A 20,963-nucleotide genomic window follows, 5' to 3' on the forward strand; every position below is an offset into this window, starting at 1 on the left:
GACACTGGATGGCTTTACCTGTCTGTGAGGCCGCATGTGTCTATCTGGAGGTCACGGAAATTCCCCAGTGCCCCCTGCTGCACTGTGATGGGATCCACCGCCTTGTCACCTATGGAGATGAGCCTCAGGCAGCCCTGGAAGCTGCCCAGGGGACCTCCACATCCAGAGCCAGAGACGCTCTCAGGACAGCCTGAATGAACACGGAGACACACAAAGGAGAAGGTCAACAGTCATGACCAAAACAGCGTGCGGTATTTCTTATACGCAGGTTTGCTGCCTCTTCCTGAGGCTGAGGCTTCCTAACTTACTGGAAGGGCCACACTGCTCAAGGACGGGGTGGTGGGTGGCTGAGGAGAACACAAGTTATTGGTTTTGGTAAAGCATAGAAATAACAAGCGGAATCAGGCTTGTGGGCGGATGAGCCGAAAGGTAGGATGGACAATCCTACCAACCGAGTCAAGCACACAGAAGAAATCATTCCTTTCAGCATGATGTAAAACTATGTGAACTAAAGGGCATGTGACAGCGGAATCAGAGAAAAACCTCACAGGCACACTAGGCCTTGCTCAGTTTAAAATACTTGAAAAATAACTAGGTAATGTGAAATTTCTACTCTGTATGTTCATGTGTGTGCATGCATCATAGGCATATTTAAAACAGGGTTTGATTACAACTGGTCAGAGGGGCGCCTGGGTGGCTCAGTCCGTTGAGCATCCGACTTTGACTCAAGTCATGATCTCTTGGTTCGTGAGTTTGAGCCCCGCGTCGGGCTCTGTGCTGATGGCTCTGTGTCTCCCTCTCTCCCTCTCTCTCTCTCTCTCTCTGCCCCCACCCCTTGGGCCCTCTCTCCGTCTCTCTCTCACAGAAATAATAAATGAATAAACTTTAAAAAAAAGAAAAGAAAAATAATTATGTATGTGAAACTCCCACTCTATAAGTGAGTGTGTGTGTACACCAGCACAGGCGTGTTTAAATTTTTTTCAATGTTATTTATTGAAATAACCCCCAGAGTGTGAGTGGGGAGGGGAGAGAGAGAGGGAGACAGAATCTGAAGCAGGTTCCAGGCTCTGAGCTGTCAGCACAGAGCCCAACACGGGGCTTAAACCCACCAATTGCAAGATCATGAGCTGAGCCGAAGTCGGATGCTTAACTGCCTGAGCCACTCAGGCACCCCAAGCACAGGCATATTTAAAACAATGTTTGATGTTAACTGCTCAGGGAGATCTAAGAACAATTTATACTTACATTTCTAATTGTTTCTGAATTAAGCAATTTAACCAAATACCTTTTAACATTAACACACAAAATGAACCAGGATCTCACGATGATATGGCACTGAAAATAATGCAGAAAAATCAGCATCAGACTATTCCATGAAAAAAAGAAATGGGCTTTGATTGTTTTCAATAATAAGAGGTACATTTTACAAGTCGTGCTGCACTCACTAATTGGCCTGCCGTAAATCACTGTTAAATTAATTAAGCAAGGGGGCCACCAGACAGACGTGGCTCACCAAAAGCTTTAGTGGCCTCGGAAAGCAAATCAAAGCCTGGGCCTATAAATGCCTCAAGGTTCTGAAATCAAAACCTAACGACAACCCATCACAAACAGCGAACCAGGCTGTAAGCTATAGCCAATCAATAATTTCTTTCTTTACATCTGCTCCTTCTCTCTAGAAGTCTGCCGTCCAGCTCCTGCCTATATGGAGCCCCCCTAACCACCTCGGGTCTGCTGTTGCCAGATGTGAATCAGTCTTTGCTCAAAGAAACCCTTAACATGTTTAATATGCCTCAGGTTATCTTTCACCATTACGAACCACAATTCCTGTACAGTGATTTCATTTTATCCCCTTGGGTTTCCCAAGAAGACAATGCTATTATAGTAATGATGAGCCGGGTCACGGCTTTCAAATCAAAATCAAAGCAGATGCAGTTCCGAACCACCTCCTTCCCCACGCGTGGGGCCAGCAGTGGGGGGAGGGCTCTCCCACCCACTGCTGAGCTGCCTTCTACCGGAGTCACAGATTTGAGCAAGACGCCCCTCGCATGGGAGGAAAGGGAGCAGCTCAGGAAAGAGAAGGCTTCTGTGAAAGGCAACAATTGGTGGAAATCTGCATACAGAGCCTAGTTCCCAGGACACCCCCACCCACTTCATTTTTAGGACTGAGGCTGGGGGTCTCCCCAGGAGCTGCCCTAGCTGAGGGGAGCTGAGTCTGACAAGGCGGTAGCCCTCCCTAGGGATGGCCAGTGCCCCGGGATGCGATGGCGTGCTCGGCGGTCTACATCCATTTCTCTCCTGGGACATCCCTGAAGGGCACTGCTGCGTCAGAGCCTCCGTGGGATGCCCTGAGGTTTCGGTTAGAACCGCAGCCACACCTCAACTTGTCTCTGTTCCTCCCAGCTGCTCGCTCAACCTTCCGGGGTGGTTCCCGAGAATTAACCCCACTAAAACACGTAAGCCAATCTCTCAGGCAGCGAGGGGGATAAAAATCACAGAGCGTTCACCTAATCAAATACTTTATTCTTTTTTTTTTTTTAATGTTGTATTTATTTCTAGGAGAGAGAGAGAGAGAGAGACAGCGTGAGCAGGGGAGGGTCAGAGAGAGAGGGAATCACAGACTGAAACAGGCTCCAGGCTCCGAGCTGGCAGTCAGCACAGAGTCCGACGCGGGGCTCGAACCCACGACCCGCGAGATCGTGACCCAAGCAAAAGTCGGACGCTTAACCGACTAAGTAACCCAGGCGCCCCTCAAATACTTTATTCTCATATGCAAACATGAAAGAAGCTCAGCATTTTAAAATAATATTGTTTTAATTCCAAGAAACTGTGAAGTAAATTTTATGCTTTGTGTGAAGCTTACTTACTTTATTTATTCTTTCCCTTATATAATTATGTTTCATTTACATCTCCTCCAGGGGAATGTGTTCTTTTAACTTATTAGATATAAGGTCTTAATTATCGATCTTTTTAAAAAAAATCATTAAAAAATCATTTTCCAATTATTTAGATATTAAAGATTTTTTTTTTTTTGTTAATATTTACAGCCTGGGTTTGAGGTTATTTTAAAAGGCTCTTATGTTTTTTGTTTTTTTTTTTTTAATGAAAAGGAATCCGTAATTTTTAAAAGATTTTATTCACTGGAGCGCTATGTTTTTCTTTCCTCTCTCTTTGAACTTTTATCCTGAGGTCACTGGTGCCCTTTCAAAGGGTGCGGCCGAAGATGAGACTCCTCTGGTCCCTGCAAAATGGCCACTGGCCTGCTGCCTAAGAATCTCCACAAAACGCACAGTCTAGCTTCCTTTATCTTTCAGTGTTGATGCTTTGTATTCCTGACAAATATAATCCAAAACCAGCCAAGTTTTACATCAGGTTAAACCTGCTGTTGGACCCAATGCAACCCCATGAATTAGCCTCATGGAGACTCTGACCCTTCAAATGTAATATGACGTCACAAAGAACTGCTTAACTCTACGATTCTTTCCCATTTCCTTGCTTTATGTGAAAATACAAACATTTCAGTTTGTAAAAGAGTCTGTGAAGGGTTGGATATATTTGGAAGGAACCCGGTGAATCTTTACATCTTTACTTCCACTGACTTCTTTACTTCCAGTGACTTCCACTGACAGTGCTTAGGAACAGGACATTTGGATAAAGGGTAGGAAACACTCAGTCAATCAATGGTTCTGTGGAAGCCGCTTACTCCTTTCCAGCTACCGTCTCTTCTTCTGGATCACAAGCCTCAAACTCATCTAAAATACAAGCAATGTCGGGGCGCCTGGGTGGCTCAGTCAGTTATGTGTCCAACTCTGGATTTTGGCTCAGGTCATAATCTCACGGTTCATCGGATCAAGGACTGTATCTCGCTCTGGGCTGACAGTGTGAAGCCTGCTTGGGATTCTCTCTCTCCCTCTCTCTCTGCCCCTTCCCTGCTTGTGCTTACTCTCTCTTTCAAAATAAATAATAAATATGGGTGCCTGGGTGACTCAGTCAGTTAAGCATCTGATTTCGGTTCGGGTCATGATCTCACAGTCTGTGAGTTTGAGCCCCGGGTTGGGCTCTGTGCTGACAGCTCAGAGCTGTCAGATTCTGCTTCGGATTCTGTGTCTCCCTCTCTCTCTGACCGTCCCCACTTGCACTCTGTCTCTCTCTCTCAAAAATAAATATTTAAAAAATCCAAAATGAATAATTAATAAACATAAAACAAAACAAAACAAAACAAAACAAAACAAAACACAGAGCAGTAACCCCACAAAGGACAACACTAAACAGAACTTAGTGGTCACAAGGAAATCTTTCTCAAAGTGCAACTGTGAGAAGGAAAGGTCAAACTGCTAAGTGCTTCATTGCGGCAGAGGTCGGGAAACGAGGGGTGCCATGGCCCCAGATGAGCCCAGGCCAAGAGATGCCCATGCATCCATGTGCAGGATTGCCTGAAGTCATGATGGGAAAATGGCAGAGGATCATTCCTCAATGACCTGATTCGACACGGACAGGGAATATTTACTGCTACATTAATGGAATATACCCATCACTATAGAAAGAGTTGGAAATTTAAGTACCTCTGAGGATGACAGAGAAATTGTCACTTTATGTCACTCTACCAGGATGGGTCCTCAGTGAGCCCTCATTACAGTCGTCTATGGTTCCCTGGCCAGCTAATGTTTCACTCAAGGACACTCGAGAGATTCTGAACATGATGCAACTGTCCCCCAGTCTGTGGTGCAAGTATGCTACTGAATGCTACAGTTTCCTCACCAAAGCTCTGTATGACACACTAGAGCAAAAGCACTTTTGGAAGAACAATTTACAAACAAAGCTCAGACTGAGAAAAATTAGATAAGTAAAAAGGGAAACACAGAGTGCTTATGGGACATATAAGAAGGGCTGCTAATTTGTAAGAGGGCACAGCTCACAGAAAGAAAGCCACAGAGCCCTGGTGTATGCCCGCTGTCCCGTCAGTTAAGGACATCATCTCCTTCATTTGCTAAAGTGTCCTGGTTTGGGCAGTAAGTTATATGGCCACCCTAAGTGTAAGTGCAAGATGGACTAGTCTGCCTTTATGGGAAAGCATCGCAACAAAATGTGACTTATTGCATGGCCAGTGGGGATTTGCAGTTGGACTCCATCAGGAAAAACCCAAAGGGGAGGAGGGCACTGGTTGGGGGGGGGAGGGTCTCAGAACACGGGGTATTGCTTTCCATGAAATGCCAAATATTGCTACAGAGCAGAAATTGGACAGAGTGAATTTCCTTGTTAACATGACGCATATTCTGCTTCTGATGGAAATTAATCAAGATGATAGTTAAATAAATGGACACTGGCATAAATCATTCTTGGCAATGGATAAAATAACTCTGACATTGACGTCTTTGGGTCTCAAGGTTTCCACTCAAAGTGAAACCAACCTGTCTCTCTTTACCCAAAACAGAGCTGGGAAGTCAAATAGACCATAGGGACAAGGGAGTCTTTACCTGGGCATAAAGCTTGTGAATATGATACATCTACTGAGAACCAGAACTCCATGCTCACGGATCCCAGAACTCCCTTTCTTGGTTTTCCTTGGCCACAAATAATATTCACCTTTTTACTTCACATCAGCAAATCGGTCTGTTTTGGTTGTGCTTGTTTGTTTTAGCCTGGTGAGGGCATTGGTGGAATTTTTTTGGACAGTATATATTCTTTCTCTAGGAAAAAAATGCTGTGAGGTTAGTATAACCACAGTTGATTAAGTTAGTTTGAATCATTGCCTGGAATTGTTTTGTGGGCATCAGTTGGGTATTTACAGCTATGTATGTAGAGGTCATTCTGAACTTACACATTAGTTAGGGATAATGTGCTGTGATTGCAAGATCTGACACTATTTTTGCCACTCGGGGCCAAATTATAATTACAGCCAAAAAACAGGAACACGGTAATGAAGAAAAGTCATTCTTCTCTCTCCTGGGATGTTGAAGCTTCATAATCCGCTCATCTTAAGGACACTACTTGTTATTGGGAGCCTTACTAACAAGACAGTTTTTCTGCACCTCAACATAATTTTATGAAAATACGTAAGAAAGGCCTATTAGGCCTTTTTCAGCACATCGCCTCCAAATCTCCAGGGTCTTTTCATAGACCACAGGCTGGGTCTCTGTGCATGACCCATGTGACCAATGCGAACACTCTAGCATCGATTCAACATAATGACTGGAGCGTGCCACTAAAACTACGACCTTGTTTCATTCAATCGACTGTGCATATTAGGAAAGCTCGATAGTTTGTGCATAAGGAAAATTTTTAAGTCACTGGCAAGATGATTCTGGGTAGCCATAGGAGGACATTTATAGAATTTTATAATAATAACAAAACAAAAAAAAACCCAAAAAACTGGGCACAATCAAATTGCCAATCAACAATAAAATGGGACGATGGGTTTAATAAGTAAAACACGGTATAATATACATCAAAAGCCACATAGTGGTAAAAATGAATTAACTTTTCCTATAAATATTCACATGGCTGGATCTCAAAAATAAATATAAAACAACAACATAAATAATTAAAAAAAACACAGAAGACTGTGTAAAGAAAAGCAATATATTAAAAGCTACAAACTTTCAGTTGTCAAATAAGTTATGGGGATGCAACGAACAGCATGGTGCCTGCAGGTCCTAATCATGTATTATATATTTAAAAGTTGCTAAGAGTTTAGATCTTAAAAGTCTTCATCACAAGAAAAAAATTGTAACAATGCATGTGGACGGATGTTCACTGGTCTTATTATGGGATCACTTCCTGCTATATACAAATATCGCGTGATTATGTTGTACATCTGAAACTAATATGATGTTATATGTCGATTTTTATCTGAATTTAAAAATAAAAGGGGCGCCTGGGTGGCTTGGTTGGTTAAGCGTCTGACTTAGGCTCAGGTCATGATCTCATCGTTCGTGGGTTAGAGCCCCGCGTCGGGATCTGTGCTGCTAGCTCAGAGCTTGGAGCCTGCTTCCGATTCTGTGTCTCCTTCTCTCTCTCTCTGCTCCTACCCCACTCATGCTGTCTCTACCTCTCCTAAATAAATAAACTTAAAACAAAATTTTTTTAATTTTTAAAATAAAAAAGCAATACAAAGATTAGTAAAAAGAAGTGTAGGGTAGTAACTGGGGGAATGAGAATCTGGAGGAGTAAGGAAAGCTTTGAAAGCCTTGTAATGTATATTTATTTCATTATTCTTTTTTATTTTTAGAGAGAGAGTATGAGCACGGGAGAGGGGCAGAGGAGAAAAGAGAATCCTAAACAGGCTCCATGCTCAGCGCAGAGCCTGATGCGGGGCTTGATCGTACGACCCTGGGATCATGACCTGAGCCAAAATCAAGAGTCGGCTGCTCAACCGCCTGAGTCCCCCAGGTGCCCTGAAAGCACTGTGGTGGTTAATTGTGTGCACTAGGGATGAGCCCATACATTTCCAAGAAACGTTAGTAGTATTTTAAAATATATACACACAGGGCACCTAGGTGGTGCAGTCGGTTAAGCGTCTGACTTAGCTCAGGTCAGCCCCGGGTTCGAGCTGAGTTCGAGCCCCGGGTGGGCTGTGCATTGACAGAGCAGAGCCTGCTTCGGATTCTCTGTCTCCCTCACTCCTTGTCCCTCCCCTTGCTCACCCTCACATTCACGGTCTCTTTCTCTCAAAAATAAGTAAGTAAACTTTAAAAAATATATAAGATATACATATATTGCATACTAACTACTGATTCCTATCACATCAACATGGAAATATCTATGGAAACTACCTACCCAGTACCTCCTCTCACGTAACTGCGCATTGCCCATTTGGAACATGTAGAATGTTCAAATACGAAAGATGATTCTGTGGTTTGAAAAGTATTTTCTTTTTACTCTTTAATAAAAATAACAAGTATTCTGTTTTGTATCGTTAAACAACATAGCAAGGATTTCTCTTCCTATCCCTTTTCATGTTTCAAAATCCTTTACCTTTTAAGTTACAGCTCCTGGATAAATTCTGTATTTAGTTTTGAAGGAATCTGCTCCTCTGCAGAGCTATAAAATCCATCAGAAGCATAAAGGTTTAAAAAACTATCTGGGTCCAAAATGCACCATATTTAGCAAGCACTGAAGGCCAGGATTCCGATCTTTCAATGTTACTGGCACTGTTCCATGTGCATCACGATGGCCATTTTAGGGGGCTTGAAAGATTAAACACCCTAATTCATGGTTTGTGTGCTTACTGTCAATTCTTAGGGAGGATTTTATACTTTCTTGTTGGGCTACCAAGCTATCTCCACCATGATTCCAAACTTATTTTTGAAAAAAAACAACCCAACTATAAAATGCAAAACAGGAATAACATCAAGGCCAGCTTCAAGCCAAGATTAGAAATAAGTCTTACAATTGACAAGTCTAAGCTTCTGGTGGCTCAGGATTTTCCACTTGAATGCCTCAGGAATGGAGATTCATTACCGTCAGAAGCTCCCCTTCCCTGGCTGAAAGGATCCCAGGCAGGCTCACTCAAAGGTCCACTGAACAGGCAAATGTTCCATGTACCACAGTCCAGGAAAATGGCCAGGTGTCGTGTTGGTGGAGTTCATTGCTAAGTAATGAGTGAATTGTCAATAGCCATCAAAGTGCTCTCTTGCTCTGTTGTATATAATGGGCCCTTCTGTATAGACAGTGGGGACAGAACACTTCCTAAACATAATAGGGCAACAGGCCACCTGGGGGTCTTGGTGACGTGCAGATTCTGGATCAGGGAGTCAGGGATGCTCCATCTGCATCTCTGACAAACTCAAGTGATGCTGCTGGTTCCTGGACCACACGTGGGGAGCCAGGCTCCTTGGGGAAAAGAGGAGTCTACAGAAAGAACACCCACATGCAGTAATAAGATTGTCACATGTAAACCTGAAGAAAAGGTTGGAAGAGTCATTTGGCATTAGTAAAACTCTCTGTAGCAAAGTCAAGGTAAGAGACAGGGAACAAGGACCCTCAATGTTGCCCGCGTGCAGAATCACCTGGGGGGCGTTAAGGAACGTGCTGCCCCGGCCTCAGAACCAGATAAATCTGGGTCTCTGAGAATGGGACCAGGCATTGGCATTTTTGAAGCTTTCCAGGTTACTGCTGGGAAAGCAACGGCCAAATCTAAAACCAGTCTTAGCACGGGTACATTTAAACAAGGCCACACAGGAGACTTGCATTTCAGGCCATACTTTACCGTCTCTGCCCACTCAACATTCTCACGGACTATCACTGAAAGCAAAGATTGTTCTCAGTATTAATCTTCATTTAAAATGGTCAGTTGCCTTCAAAGGTGGGAGCTGGAAAGACAAAGATGGTTTGATTGCCAACAGGGCCAGCTCTCTTCACTTACCTCCCAAATAATAGGTGTCCCCGGAATCAATCCGTCCACGCAAGGAATGAGCTACGGAGGCTGCCTCACCATCCACCATCACACTCAGGTGATTTCCTTTCAGTGATAAGGACACTGAATGCCACTGCCCATCACTTAATCCAGAACCTGAAGGTGAACAAAACAGGGTAAAAGATTTTCCTACAAACCCTACAGATGCTTCTAAACAGAGCAAGTGCTTGAAAACAACACGAGTAGGATCTCAGACCACCTACTGAAGACCAGCATGAGCTCATCTGAAGCCTACCCAGGTCATTTAGCTGGCTGGGTGATGGAGAACCACCACAGAGGACACCTGGGGCCTCTGGGGGAGACAGGGTGAGGGTTGGGATAGATGTGGGCTTGCCGGGGGTTCTAGAGAGGCAATGAGATGATGTGGCATCCTGATCACATTTATCTAGGAAGGAGATGTCATCCATGGAGGGAGGCTCACTGAGTAAATGTGTGGTTGCTGTGGGTCCTTGTGTCTGACCCTCCACAGTCATGGACTGGTCAGTCTGGTTCTAACAAAAATTATTATGCTCGGTGGGGAATATTTATGCCCTAATGTGTGCACTGCAAAGGCTGTATTTCACTTTCTCATCACTCAATTAAATCAGAAAAGGAGAGGGAGACAAGAAGAGAAAAGAAAGAGATCCGAATCAGAGGGGGTAAAGAAGACTCAACAGTGGGCGATCCAAACATTCTGCTTTGAATGGTCATAGTTCTAGGGCCATATAGAATAACATACTGACTCTGAGCAATCCTGAAACAATAAGACCTTTCCAGTCACAGGGCAGAGGACATACTTCATTCTCCTCTAGTTTGTTAATACTTGGGGACGTTGAGAAACACAGGCATTTTCCAAAATTGTAAGTTACAAAAATAAAATATTGTTCACACTTTTTTGTATCGTCATTATCTATAATAATCTTGGTAGGCTATTTAGAAAAATATGTCGTATATATCAATATATCTTTTTAAAAATGCCTAAATATTTAAGTATTAATAAAACGTGAACATTCATTGAATTCATTAGATGTAAAGTTAAAAAAGCATCATATTATAGTGTGTGTGTGTGTATGTGTGTGTGTGCACGCGCATACTCAACCAATGTATAAAATCAATGTATAAAAATGGAAAAGAAACCTGGTAGGAAATATTCTTAGATATGAACGTTAACTTTTGGATTAGGGAACTGTGTTTGCTTTCGTTTTAAGTCATTTTTCCATTTTCTGTTTTCTCAAATTTGATACAGGACATTCGAGCTATTGTTATGTTCTTACTCCGAAAAACTAGTATTAGTCCCTCCTAAATCAGCCACCATCTCTTGAATCATGAGATGAAATATCTGGTTTTTTCTTAAAGTGATGGAGCTGGGGATGCTCATGTGGTCGAGCCAGCGGCCAGCGACCAACCGTGTGTGATTTCAGTTTTTCCTACAGACTTACCAGCCAGGTCTTCCACTGAATGAAAACCCGATGTTGTGTCACAGAGAAGATAACTCAGTAAACAGTAGAGGTACCAGTACACTCCCCAAGGCAGCGTTTGTTAGTTAGCCCCTACTAGATTATTTTGTCTGAGCAAACAACGCCTAAGCTTCAATGAGTAACAACTGAGGGTATGGTTCCCACTCTGGTCTTGAGCCAGTTGGGTCTCCATCCTCTGGGCCCCCAACCCTTATTCCTGCAGGACTGAGGCTGACGCATGGCCCTATTTCTGCCTCCTGGCTGAGAAGGAAACAGTGCTTGGGAGAATCTTGCTATGGCTTCTGCTCCGATGTGACAGATATCACTTCTGCCTATATTCCATTGGCCAATATGGGTTATATGGCCAAAGGTAAGGGATTCCTCCCTCCAAAGGGGTCATGGCAATGCCCACATCCACAGAGATGCATGTTGTGGTAAGGAGGACAGTGAATAATTGGAATCTTTACATATTGTCTTGGGGGACACCTGGGTGGCTTAGTTGGGTGGGTGTCTGACTCTTGGCTCAGGTCATGCATGATTTCATGGTTTATGAGTTTTAGCCCTGTGTCAGGCTCTGTGCTAACAGTGCAGAAAGTGCTTGGAATTCTTTCTCTCTCTCTGCCTCTCTCCCACTTGCTCTCTCTCTCTCAAAATAAATAAATGTTAAGAAAGAAAGAAAGAAAGAAAGAAAGAAAGAAAGAAAGAAGGAAGGAAGGAAGGAAGGAAGGAAGGAAGGAAGGAAGGAAAGAAAGAAAGAAAGAAAGAAAGAAAGAAAGAAAGAAAGAAAGAAAGAAAGAAAGAAAGAAAGAAAGAAGTTGTCTTGGCCAGGAGGGAACACTTTTACTTATTTAAAAATGACAAAATTGGGGCACCTGGGTAGCTCAGTCGGTTAGGCATCCAACTTCGGCTCAGGTCATGATCTCTTAGTCCATGTCTAGACCTGCATTGGGCTCTGTGCTGACAGCTCAGAGCCTGGAGTCTGCTTCAGATTCTGTGTCTCCCTCTCTCTCTCTCTGCACCACCCCCACTCGCTCTCTGTCTCTCTCATTCTCTCTCAAAAATAAATTTTAAAAAACATTAAAACATAAAAAAATAGCTATAACTTTGTTCTTCTCAGATTACAAAATACCAGTTAGGTTACTCCCAACACTCACTTTCAGGAAGGGGACAGTTTAAAGTCACAATGGTGACTTTGTCACGGACATGCATCCAGTGTGATAAAAATGCCAGACTCTTGGCTTTGTTTCAAATTTGTGAAGCCAAAACTGTTTCAAAGGCTCAACACCTGTTAATTTCATGAATGATAATGAGGAAGGTGAGAACAGAATGCGGAGGATTTGGGTTACTTAAAACATACATGACGACGCTGGCCCTGAAGCCCGCTGAAGGAGGCCCTGCAGCCCCAGAGCTTACAAAGAAACACACAAACAAGAATCGTGAATGTTCCTTCCGGTCTTGCCCTTTGGCATTGATTTTATAGCTTACTTAGCATATCTCTCAGGACGGTAACCACATCCACTTAAAACCTGGTGTTAAAACCCAATAGTTAATTGGGTGTGAAAGATCCCTCCTGCTCCCTCCCGTTCTCTCTGTGCCCACCCACCTGTCTAGGGCATAGAGTTATTTCATGGGAGAGCTTGCAGAAAACTCGGGAAAATCTCCCTGAATTGGTGCATAGATGCCATTTGCCTCTTTTATAATAAGACTGGTTTTTAATACAATTCGTCATTCTCATTTAAAAGTGAAATGCCTGCACTTATGTGCATTCTCTCTATCTACCCATTATAATTCTCACCCTTTATGTTTCTCCTGTGTGCGCTCTACTATCCCCACTTCTGATAGAAGGAGCCAGTTTCCCTGGCAGCTGTGGAGTCAAGGGATGGATGGAGGAGAGAGGGCGGACTGTTTCTGATCTGTGCGACTTCGAAAATGATGCTAATTCTTCCCTGAAGTCCTTCCCAGCTCCCCCTCCCTAAAGCATCAATCTAGGGGGTGATGGTCGGGGGACTAGTTTTGGAATCATGATAACTAAAAGACGCCGGGTGATTACTCATTAGCAGGCACTGTGCTGACGGTGTCATGCACAGTGTCATCGCTTCTGTCATGAGTCACACTAGAGTCATCTCAGAGGCGAGGACCCGAAGCTTGGAGAGAGCAAAGGAGCCCCTTATCCAGTCCATCAAACATAAAAGGGAGCGCACTCTCCCTCCATCCTCCGGGTTCCTTCTGTTCCCACCTCGCTCCCCTGGGCCAGCTCCTTAAATGCACGCACACTAGATTACACACCTTTGGACCTTTCTAGATCCCTTCAGAAACATACTGAGATAACTATTAGGAAAGAGAATCTAAAACCTGGCAACAGGATGAAAGATGACTAGATGTCCTTTTTGCCCTTTAATACGACTTACGTTTAACTTATTCTTTAAAATTTGGTTCTGGATTTTGTATGCGCTTTCATGCTTCATACAAGGTTTAAAATGAAAACCAATTGCAAGCTGTCTCATTTCCCATGGACAGGCGCACCTCGTTTTATTGTGTTTCGCTTTACGCACTTCGCAGATACTACGTCTTTTACGGATTGAAGGTTTGTGGCAGCCCTGCCTGGAGCGTGTCTCTTGATACCATTTCGAACAGCATTTGCTCACTTCGTGTCTCTGTGTCACATTTTGGGAATTCTCACGGTTTTTCAAACTTTGTCATTATTATGACATTTGTTATGATGATCTGTAATCAAGTGATTATAACTCACTGAAAGCTCAAATAACAGCATTTTTTAGCAATTAAGTATTTTTTACTGTTTATTTATTTTGAGAAAGAGAAAGCGGTAGGGAGGGGCAGAGAGAGAGAAAGAGAGATACCCAAGCAGACTCCAAGCTGTCAGTGCAGAGCCTGATGGAGGGAATCGTGAGATCGTGACCTGAGCCAAAACTCAAGAGTTGACCATTTTACCAACTGAGCCAGCCAGGCACCCCAGCCATGAAGTATTTTTTAAAATTTTTTAATGTTTTATTCATTTTTGAGAGAGAGAAAGACAGAGTGCAAGTGGGGGAGGGGCAGAGAGAGACAGAATCTGTAGCAGGCTCCAGGCTCTGAGCTGTCAGCACAGAGCCCAACATGCGGCTTGAACTCGTGAACCTCGAGATCATGACCTGAGCTGAAGTCGGACACTAAACCAACTGATCCATCCATAAAGTATTTTTTAATTAAGGTATGTACACTGTTTTTCTAGACATAAAGCTACTGCACACTTAATAGACTACAGTACACTGTAGATACAACTTTTATATGTACTAGGAAACCAAAAAATTCATTTGACTGGTTTTACTGAAATATTTGCTTTATTGTGGTGGTCTGGAACCAAACCTGAATATCTCTGAGGCATGCCTATTATTTCAAACCCAAAAAACATCACCCCTCATATGCTTCCAAAGCAAGCAGCACACACCAAGAAAAATTCACCTTTGGTTTTGCTTCGGAAAATTAACACGTTGCCGTGTGAAGGCTTAGAAATCAAGGCAGTAAAATGTTTGTGCGACATTTCAGAGCTGACCTTTACAAACAGTTAAATAACTAATATATGTGCGTGTTGGGGGGGGCGGACAGGGCTATGTACCCACGTGAAACAACAGTAAGAAACGATCTCTTTTAGTTAACATTACACAGGGCTTGTAAATCTGTACAAGCAAGGGCTGAAGCAATTTAGTGAATCTGATTGGACACTATTAGCTCTGTCCATTGCTGAGGTCCACAGGGAAACTCAGTACGCTGATGGTCAGATTTTTCTGATTTATAAGAAGAAACAAACAATTTACATTTCATTCCTGGCTTTTCAATCCTAAACTGGTAACCACAGGTCAGGCAAGAGAGCTTCCTTCCATATTCAACATTCGTGGAAGGACATGCCACACAGGCCTGCCTGGGTTTAAATTTCTATCAGCACTCAAATTCCAAATAGTCCTCTAAGCAGAAAGATAACACATCTCTGGAAGTGAGTTTGGAAACATGGTGCTTCTTGGAAGAGTGGGGTAGAACATCTGCCCGTGGTTATAAGAACTTTATCCAAAACAGGGTCCCCAAAGGAAGCAGGAGCTCTGACAGAAAGGGGGAAAATGAGAACTTAAAATATTATGAAAACAGGGGGTGCCGGGGTGGCTCAGTCGATTGAGCGTTTGACTTTGGCTGAGGTCATGCTGTCACAGTTTGTGGGTTCGAGCCCCGCGTCAGGTTCTGTGCTGACACCTCAGAGCCTGGAGCCTGCTTCCTATTCTGTGACTCCCTCTCTGTCTGCCTCTCCCCTGCCCACACTCTGTCTCTCTCTCAAAAATAAATAAACTTTAAAAAAATTATGAAAACAAGTGTGTAAATAGGCTCAAACGACAGTTAACAGAAGTCTATTTTCCCAAGACCATTCAGGATTAGGCTAATGTTCTCTAGTATTTCAAGTTCACAGCCAATTACTAACCACTGGCTTTTAAATAAGTTATTTTTTAAGCTTTTTGATAATTACGTTTGATGTAGCTAACTTTGTGTCACACGCCAACAGCCTGGAGATGCCGATTTCAAAGGTAAAAGAAATCTAATTCCTTCTAGAAGGATTATGAACATCTTATTGATTCGGTCGCTCATTTATTGTAGAGATGACCAATCTTGGGTTTAGACATAACAAATGTCTATTACCTGCCGTGACGTCCCTCGCTGGATGTCCGGGCTGGGAGAGGCTCAGCTTGAGTTTTCCATCATTTAGAACGAGGATGAGAGCCCCTGACCCGTGTTTTAACTGACTGCTCAGCAACAGCCCTGCTCTGTTCCACGTCCGAAACTGGAAAGCGGCTGACACCTTGTCATCTCCAGCAGCTCCCGGGAGAGCCAAGTAGCTGCTGGAGCTCAGAAAAGTCACAGGGACAATGTGAGGGTCGGAGCACGAATAGGACACATTTCCCTGCGAACACAGTGAAAGAGGATTTAGGAAAGTGCAGGAGGGATGGTTCCATTTCATGAGCGAGGCTTTTCCACAACTTACACTTTCCCATCAACCTTCTAGCAAACTAGGTCTTTCAAAACGAGGCTTCCCCATCAAACGTAAGTCCAGATTTACCTTACGGGTCCCTCAAACCGCAGCACTGCCCTCGCAGGGCAAACATATTTCTGAATCTTTTTAAAAAAATGTTTATTTATTTTTGGTAGAAAGAACACAAGCAGGAGAGAAGAGACAGAGGGAGGCACAGAATTGGAAGCAGGCTCCCGGCTCTGAGCTGTCAGCACAGAGCCCGACACGGGGCTCGAACCCACGAACTGTGAGATCACGACCTGAGCCAAAGTCGGACGCTTAACTGACTGAGCCACCAGGCGCCCCTATTTCTGAATCTTTTAGGGGAGTTCTGTCTTCTTCATTTCTGGGCGTTGGCAAAAGAATCTCGAGCCACATCTTTCCCAGACCTCATGCTGGATGTGGGATACACCAAATGTGACAGGTTTCTTCCCTCAAGGTGTTAGGTGTTTATAGCAGGTACACAGCCCAGCACAACTCGCCCTGGTTATGTGAACGAGCTTACAGCTGTGTCACTCAGGTGACACATACGTCTGCCTCAGCTGGGCAGGGGGCCTCCGGGGGCCCGAAGGAAAGGACATGGTCAGGTGGCCGTTCCAACGGCAAGCAGGCTGCCTCTCAGAGGCTCTCACAGGCCGTGTCGCCCAGGGTGTTCACCCAGCCTGAGGTCTGAACCACCCGGCAGGCTGTTTTTATTTTTATTTCATTCTGTTTTACAAAATAACCCATACCTGTTGTCTGTGGATTATGTCTCTTGCTCCAGGAGCAAACTTATTTTTAATCCTAGTGTTTGGAAAAGAAAGAACTTAAGTTCTTAACGTAACTCCAATGAAGATCTCTCTGCTAGAATTTTCCCCTGGGATTGGATACATTTTCATAAATTCCAGAGGAGTATGTACCTAACCATTGCCATTTCTCTCCAAAATATATCATGCAAAGACACACAGTGAAATGGGTCTTAACTCAGCAGACACGAAAGCACGCACACCATAAAGGCACTGTAGTCAAGTCAATATGGGATTGGTACAGGAGTAAACATAGCAGCAGAGCCCAATAATTAGCCCACAGAAGGATCTGAGAATATATGTACAGTCAGTGTGTAATAAGAGGTACAATTCAACCTAGGCACCAAAGGTTGGGCCTAGTTACTAAATAGCGCAAGAATAAATGGTTGTCCCTTAGGCATAAAATAACAACTCATCCACAGAAAGAATAAATCCTAGACAGTCAAAGACTTAAGTATATTTTTCAATGATAAAATTAAAAAAAGAAAACAAAACAGCTTAGAACTTTTTACTGGAAAATCCATGAGACTATATCTAGCATCTAGGGTTTTAGAAACATTCCAAATACTACAAAGCTACAAAAAAAAGATACGTAGACACACTGACCACATAAAAATAAAAACGGAATATATAACATTTAATATAAAAGATACAGTATATAATTATATTAGAACACGATTTCCTATTTAATATAAAATTGATTAATCTGAAAAAATCGGTGGACCATGAATGACAAAGGGCCATCTACCAAATATAAACTCTCTTATAAACTGACAAGGAAAAAAATTGTTTAAAAAATTAAAAATGAGCAAAAGACTAAGAACCAACAGTGATCAGAAAAGCAAATCCAAATGGACAAAAGATTATTTCATTCATCGGTAGTCAGGTAAACATGGAGTAACCATCAGATATTAGTTCATGTCCATTGAGCTGGCAAGAGTCTGAGAGCCGTTTGACGCCGTTTGGATGGAAGGGCTCTGTCATACACTGCGGATGACAAATGTCCTCTTATAGTTTTGGGGGGGCAAACGACTCAACAACACTAATTGAAATTTAAAGCCATATAAAACTTTCAGGCAAGAAATTCTACTTCTGAAACTTTTCCCATCAAAATAAAAGACCCGGCCTCTGAAAATAGAGGTGCGATTGCCTGTCTGTGGTAAAACAGAAGCAGAGATAAAGCAAATGTCCTGATTAGAAAATGACTTTCCTAGCCGCAAACTGAGCAGCCGTGACAACATAGACCTGCACCTGGTGACTGAAATGAATTTCTACAGGGTTTAGCTGAGTCGGAAAAGCGAAATGGAGAAAAGCTTACATAAAATGATCCTATTTCTGTAAACAGTGCTGGAAATGGAGGCATCTACATTCACAAATATGTGTGTGACTCTGGGTGCACTGATCCGTAGAGGATTCGTCCAAACACGGATGGACAGACGCTGGCTTAGTAACACGCCAGCCTGGGCGAGGGCCAGCAGCCACGCGGATGGACGGAATTGCAACAACACTCCACTCCACCTTAGGCGTTAGCTTGCTTCCAGATAACACGCTCCTTACTTGCTGACCCACGTCCCTGCCTCCACAGCAGTTAGACCACTGGCCTTGAAGAAAGAGGGACCCGAACGTTCCCAGCCAGCCTGTTCAAAGCCACGTCCGCTTTCTGAGCTGCCTAGCAACTTTTTTAGCAGGATGGTTTTCTTTTGTGAGTCGCACAAACGCTTTTCCTAACCTCCCCTTGTGTATCTGCAGAAACAAGGAAGCACTCTTACACATCACAAGACAGGACCAGACACCCGCGCACAGTCCCTGAGCACCGAGATAAGGTTCCAGACTGGTGTCATCGAGTCTGCACGTGCTCAAGAAATGTTGCCCGCCACTGCACTCCCTTTATCGATGAGCTATCCTAAAACCCCTCTAAGCGAGCCTGGGCCAGGCAGAGAGCTTGGAGTTGGCTTTTGCACGAGAGTCCACCTTCTCCCCAGGTTGGTGGTCTCAAAGTAAATAAATCTCACATTCCTTTCTAATCAAAATTCACCTCTTGCGTATTGGCCTTTCGAGCAAGCAACGGTCAGCTGAACTTGGAGTATGGGAGTTCGGTAACAGGAGGAAGAAGCGAGAGGAAATCAAGCACAAACAAAGACATTGCCTTAAAAAGTTTTTATACAAACTCACTGTGACTAACTGGAATTAAAATTTTTGTAAGTAAGTTACATTTTAAAAAGTAATCAACTCAAAAAAAAAAGTAATCAACTCATGAACATGAACTAAACATGAACTAACAATTATATATGACTGGTAATTTCTCTGCCTGCAGAGGAGGTGTATCGTAAAAACTTGAACCAATCAGTCAGGTTGCGGCTCTCATTCTCTCTTGACCTTGTAAGTAGACTGTCTTACCATGACAAGGATCTGTGGTTTGCGTTTCTTGGACAAATCAATGATGTCCACTCCATTATAATAGAGATTTTCGAAGCAGCCGCGAAAATTTTTATGTGGGAATGCCACTGCTTTTCCGTGTCCGGGAATCCCTCCGAAGCTGATCTTAGAAATAAAAAAATGACATAAATAATATTGTTTAATGATTTTCAGATTGTCTGACTAAGACATTTATGAGGAGCAGGTGTAGGAAAATTTTCGCAAATCTATCCGGCATTATCTTGCGCTCTCGCGTCAACTTCAAATGAAGCTTTCGATGTAGATTTAGCAATGCTTTATTCTATCTAGATAAACAGGTTGAATACCCTTCTTGCAATCGGCTGCTCAAACGATTCTGTCTCCTTAGTAGAGGAGAAATATCGCACATCGATTTCAACGGTCACTCTTGATCTGTGCAACAATACAGCTGACCGTGATGACATTCTACTTTATAAACCTTTCTAGAACCCAGACGTTAGGGTCCTGTTCTTTGCCGTGACTCTGCTGATAGGTTAGGATAATAAAGCCATTGCTAATCTCATTCAAGGCCAGGCTCTCCAGCTGGCCTCCCCTGCTGAGGCCACTTATACTAAATGAATGTTGAAATCATCCCATTTGCTCTGACAGATGTGCTGAGCAGAACTGGCAGAACGAAAGGGACATTTCAGTGTGGGTTCGATACGTGTAGGCAACACACCGCGAATACGTTAAGCCTTTAAATATCCCAAGAAATGGTATTTCGAATCGAGCACGTTTGTCTCTCCTGCTCCTCAAAAAATCAGGTTGGAATCTATATCATTTCGCCCAGGTACCCTAGATGGCTAATTCTGGATAGGATTGCCCTGAACCACAGACAAATCTCCAAGGTAACTGCTGACATCCGACACCAGATGTAGCACAGAAAAACCGTCTGAACAAATGCATTTTTAAGCGCTGCCTGTTGTACTGATAGCTGTTCATGCACACGTTTCCCAGGTTTCGCGCCCACTGCCTCTCTCGTGAAAACCAACATCGAGGAGTGATAAAACGCCTCGACGGCACGTGGGAAACGCTTCACCAGAACTCTGAATTGCTAGCCAAGAGAATGTCTCTGTGTCATGGTGTTTTCCTAGAAGGCCGTGTTGCATTTAAGTAATAAAATCTGTAATATTTAGGAAGTAATTATCCCACCTCATCATCAAGATCCAAGTAGCGGGACTCGCCCTTTGCCTGGAAGTGCTGAGCGTGCCTGTCCACGGTGAGGTTGACGTGTGTGTTCAGCAGCTCCAGGAGCAGAGAATGCCAGTGCAGGTCGTCCAGCAGGCTGCCCAGGGCGAGGGTCACACGGGCGTCACGGGGGGGCAGGTTAGCACGGCCTGAGAGGACACGCGACGGAAATGAACCACTCCGATTCAGCCCCCCACTGCCCCGCGGAGGGGAGCGCTTCTCACAGCTGCACTTCCCTGACCCCCTCCTCCCCCACAAACCGGGCGGCTGCTCTGATCTTACTCCTACAGACAACCTTCTCTCACTCATGAATAAATTCTTCTGCATTTCTTCTTCTGATTTTTAAATATTTTATTTATTATTGAAAGACTGAGAGAGACAGAGTGCAAACAGGGGAGGGGCAGAGAGAGAGGGAGACACAGAATCGGAAGCAGGCTCCAGGCTCTGAGCTGTCAGCACAGAGCCCGACGCGGGGCTTGAGCTCGCCAACCGCCAGGTCATGGCCTGAGCCGAAGTCGGACGATTAACTGACTGAACCACGCAGGCGGCCCTTGTTTTTACTATTATTAGTTTTTGCATTTTCATTTTTCTTGACAATATCTTCTTCCTGGGACCCCATTTCTAGTACTACCTCAAAAATTCAATGGTCCACTCTGGTCTTT

At 43.7% G+C, this 20,963-nt stretch overlaps 1 protein-coding gene across 1 annotated transcript in view; it reads right to left on the reverse strand.

Moving 5' to 3' along the window:
• Positions 1 to 20,963, reverse strand: part of LOC144227655 (contactin-associated protein-like 3) — a 159,585-nt gene that overhangs the window by 66,028 nt on the left and 72,594 nt on the right. Inside the window, exons 8-12 of the mRNA XM_077759328.1 lie at positions 20,266 to 20,450; positions 19,078 to 19,221; positions 15,526 to 15,787; positions 9,362 to 9,508; positions 19 to 190 (exon numbers count right to left, since the gene is read on the reverse strand). Of these exons, the coding sequence (XP_077615454.1) occupies positions 19 to 190; positions 9,362 to 9,508; positions 15,526 to 15,787; positions 19,078 to 19,221; positions 20,266 to 20,450 (910 nt within the window). The remainder of the gene's footprint in view (positions 1 to 18; positions 191 to 9,361; positions 9,509 to 15,525; positions 15,788 to 19,077; positions 19,222 to 20,265; positions 20,451 to 20,963) is intronic.

Source organism: Crocuta crocuta, unplaced genomic scaffold (genome assembly GCF_008692635.1).
Source record: "Crocuta crocuta isolate KB4526 unplaced genomic scaffold, BGI_CrCroc_1.0 scaffold41, whole genome shotgun sequence".
NCBI classification, from domain to species: domain Eukaryota; kingdom Metazoa; phylum Chordata; class Mammalia; order Carnivora; family Hyaenidae; genus Crocuta; species Crocuta crocuta.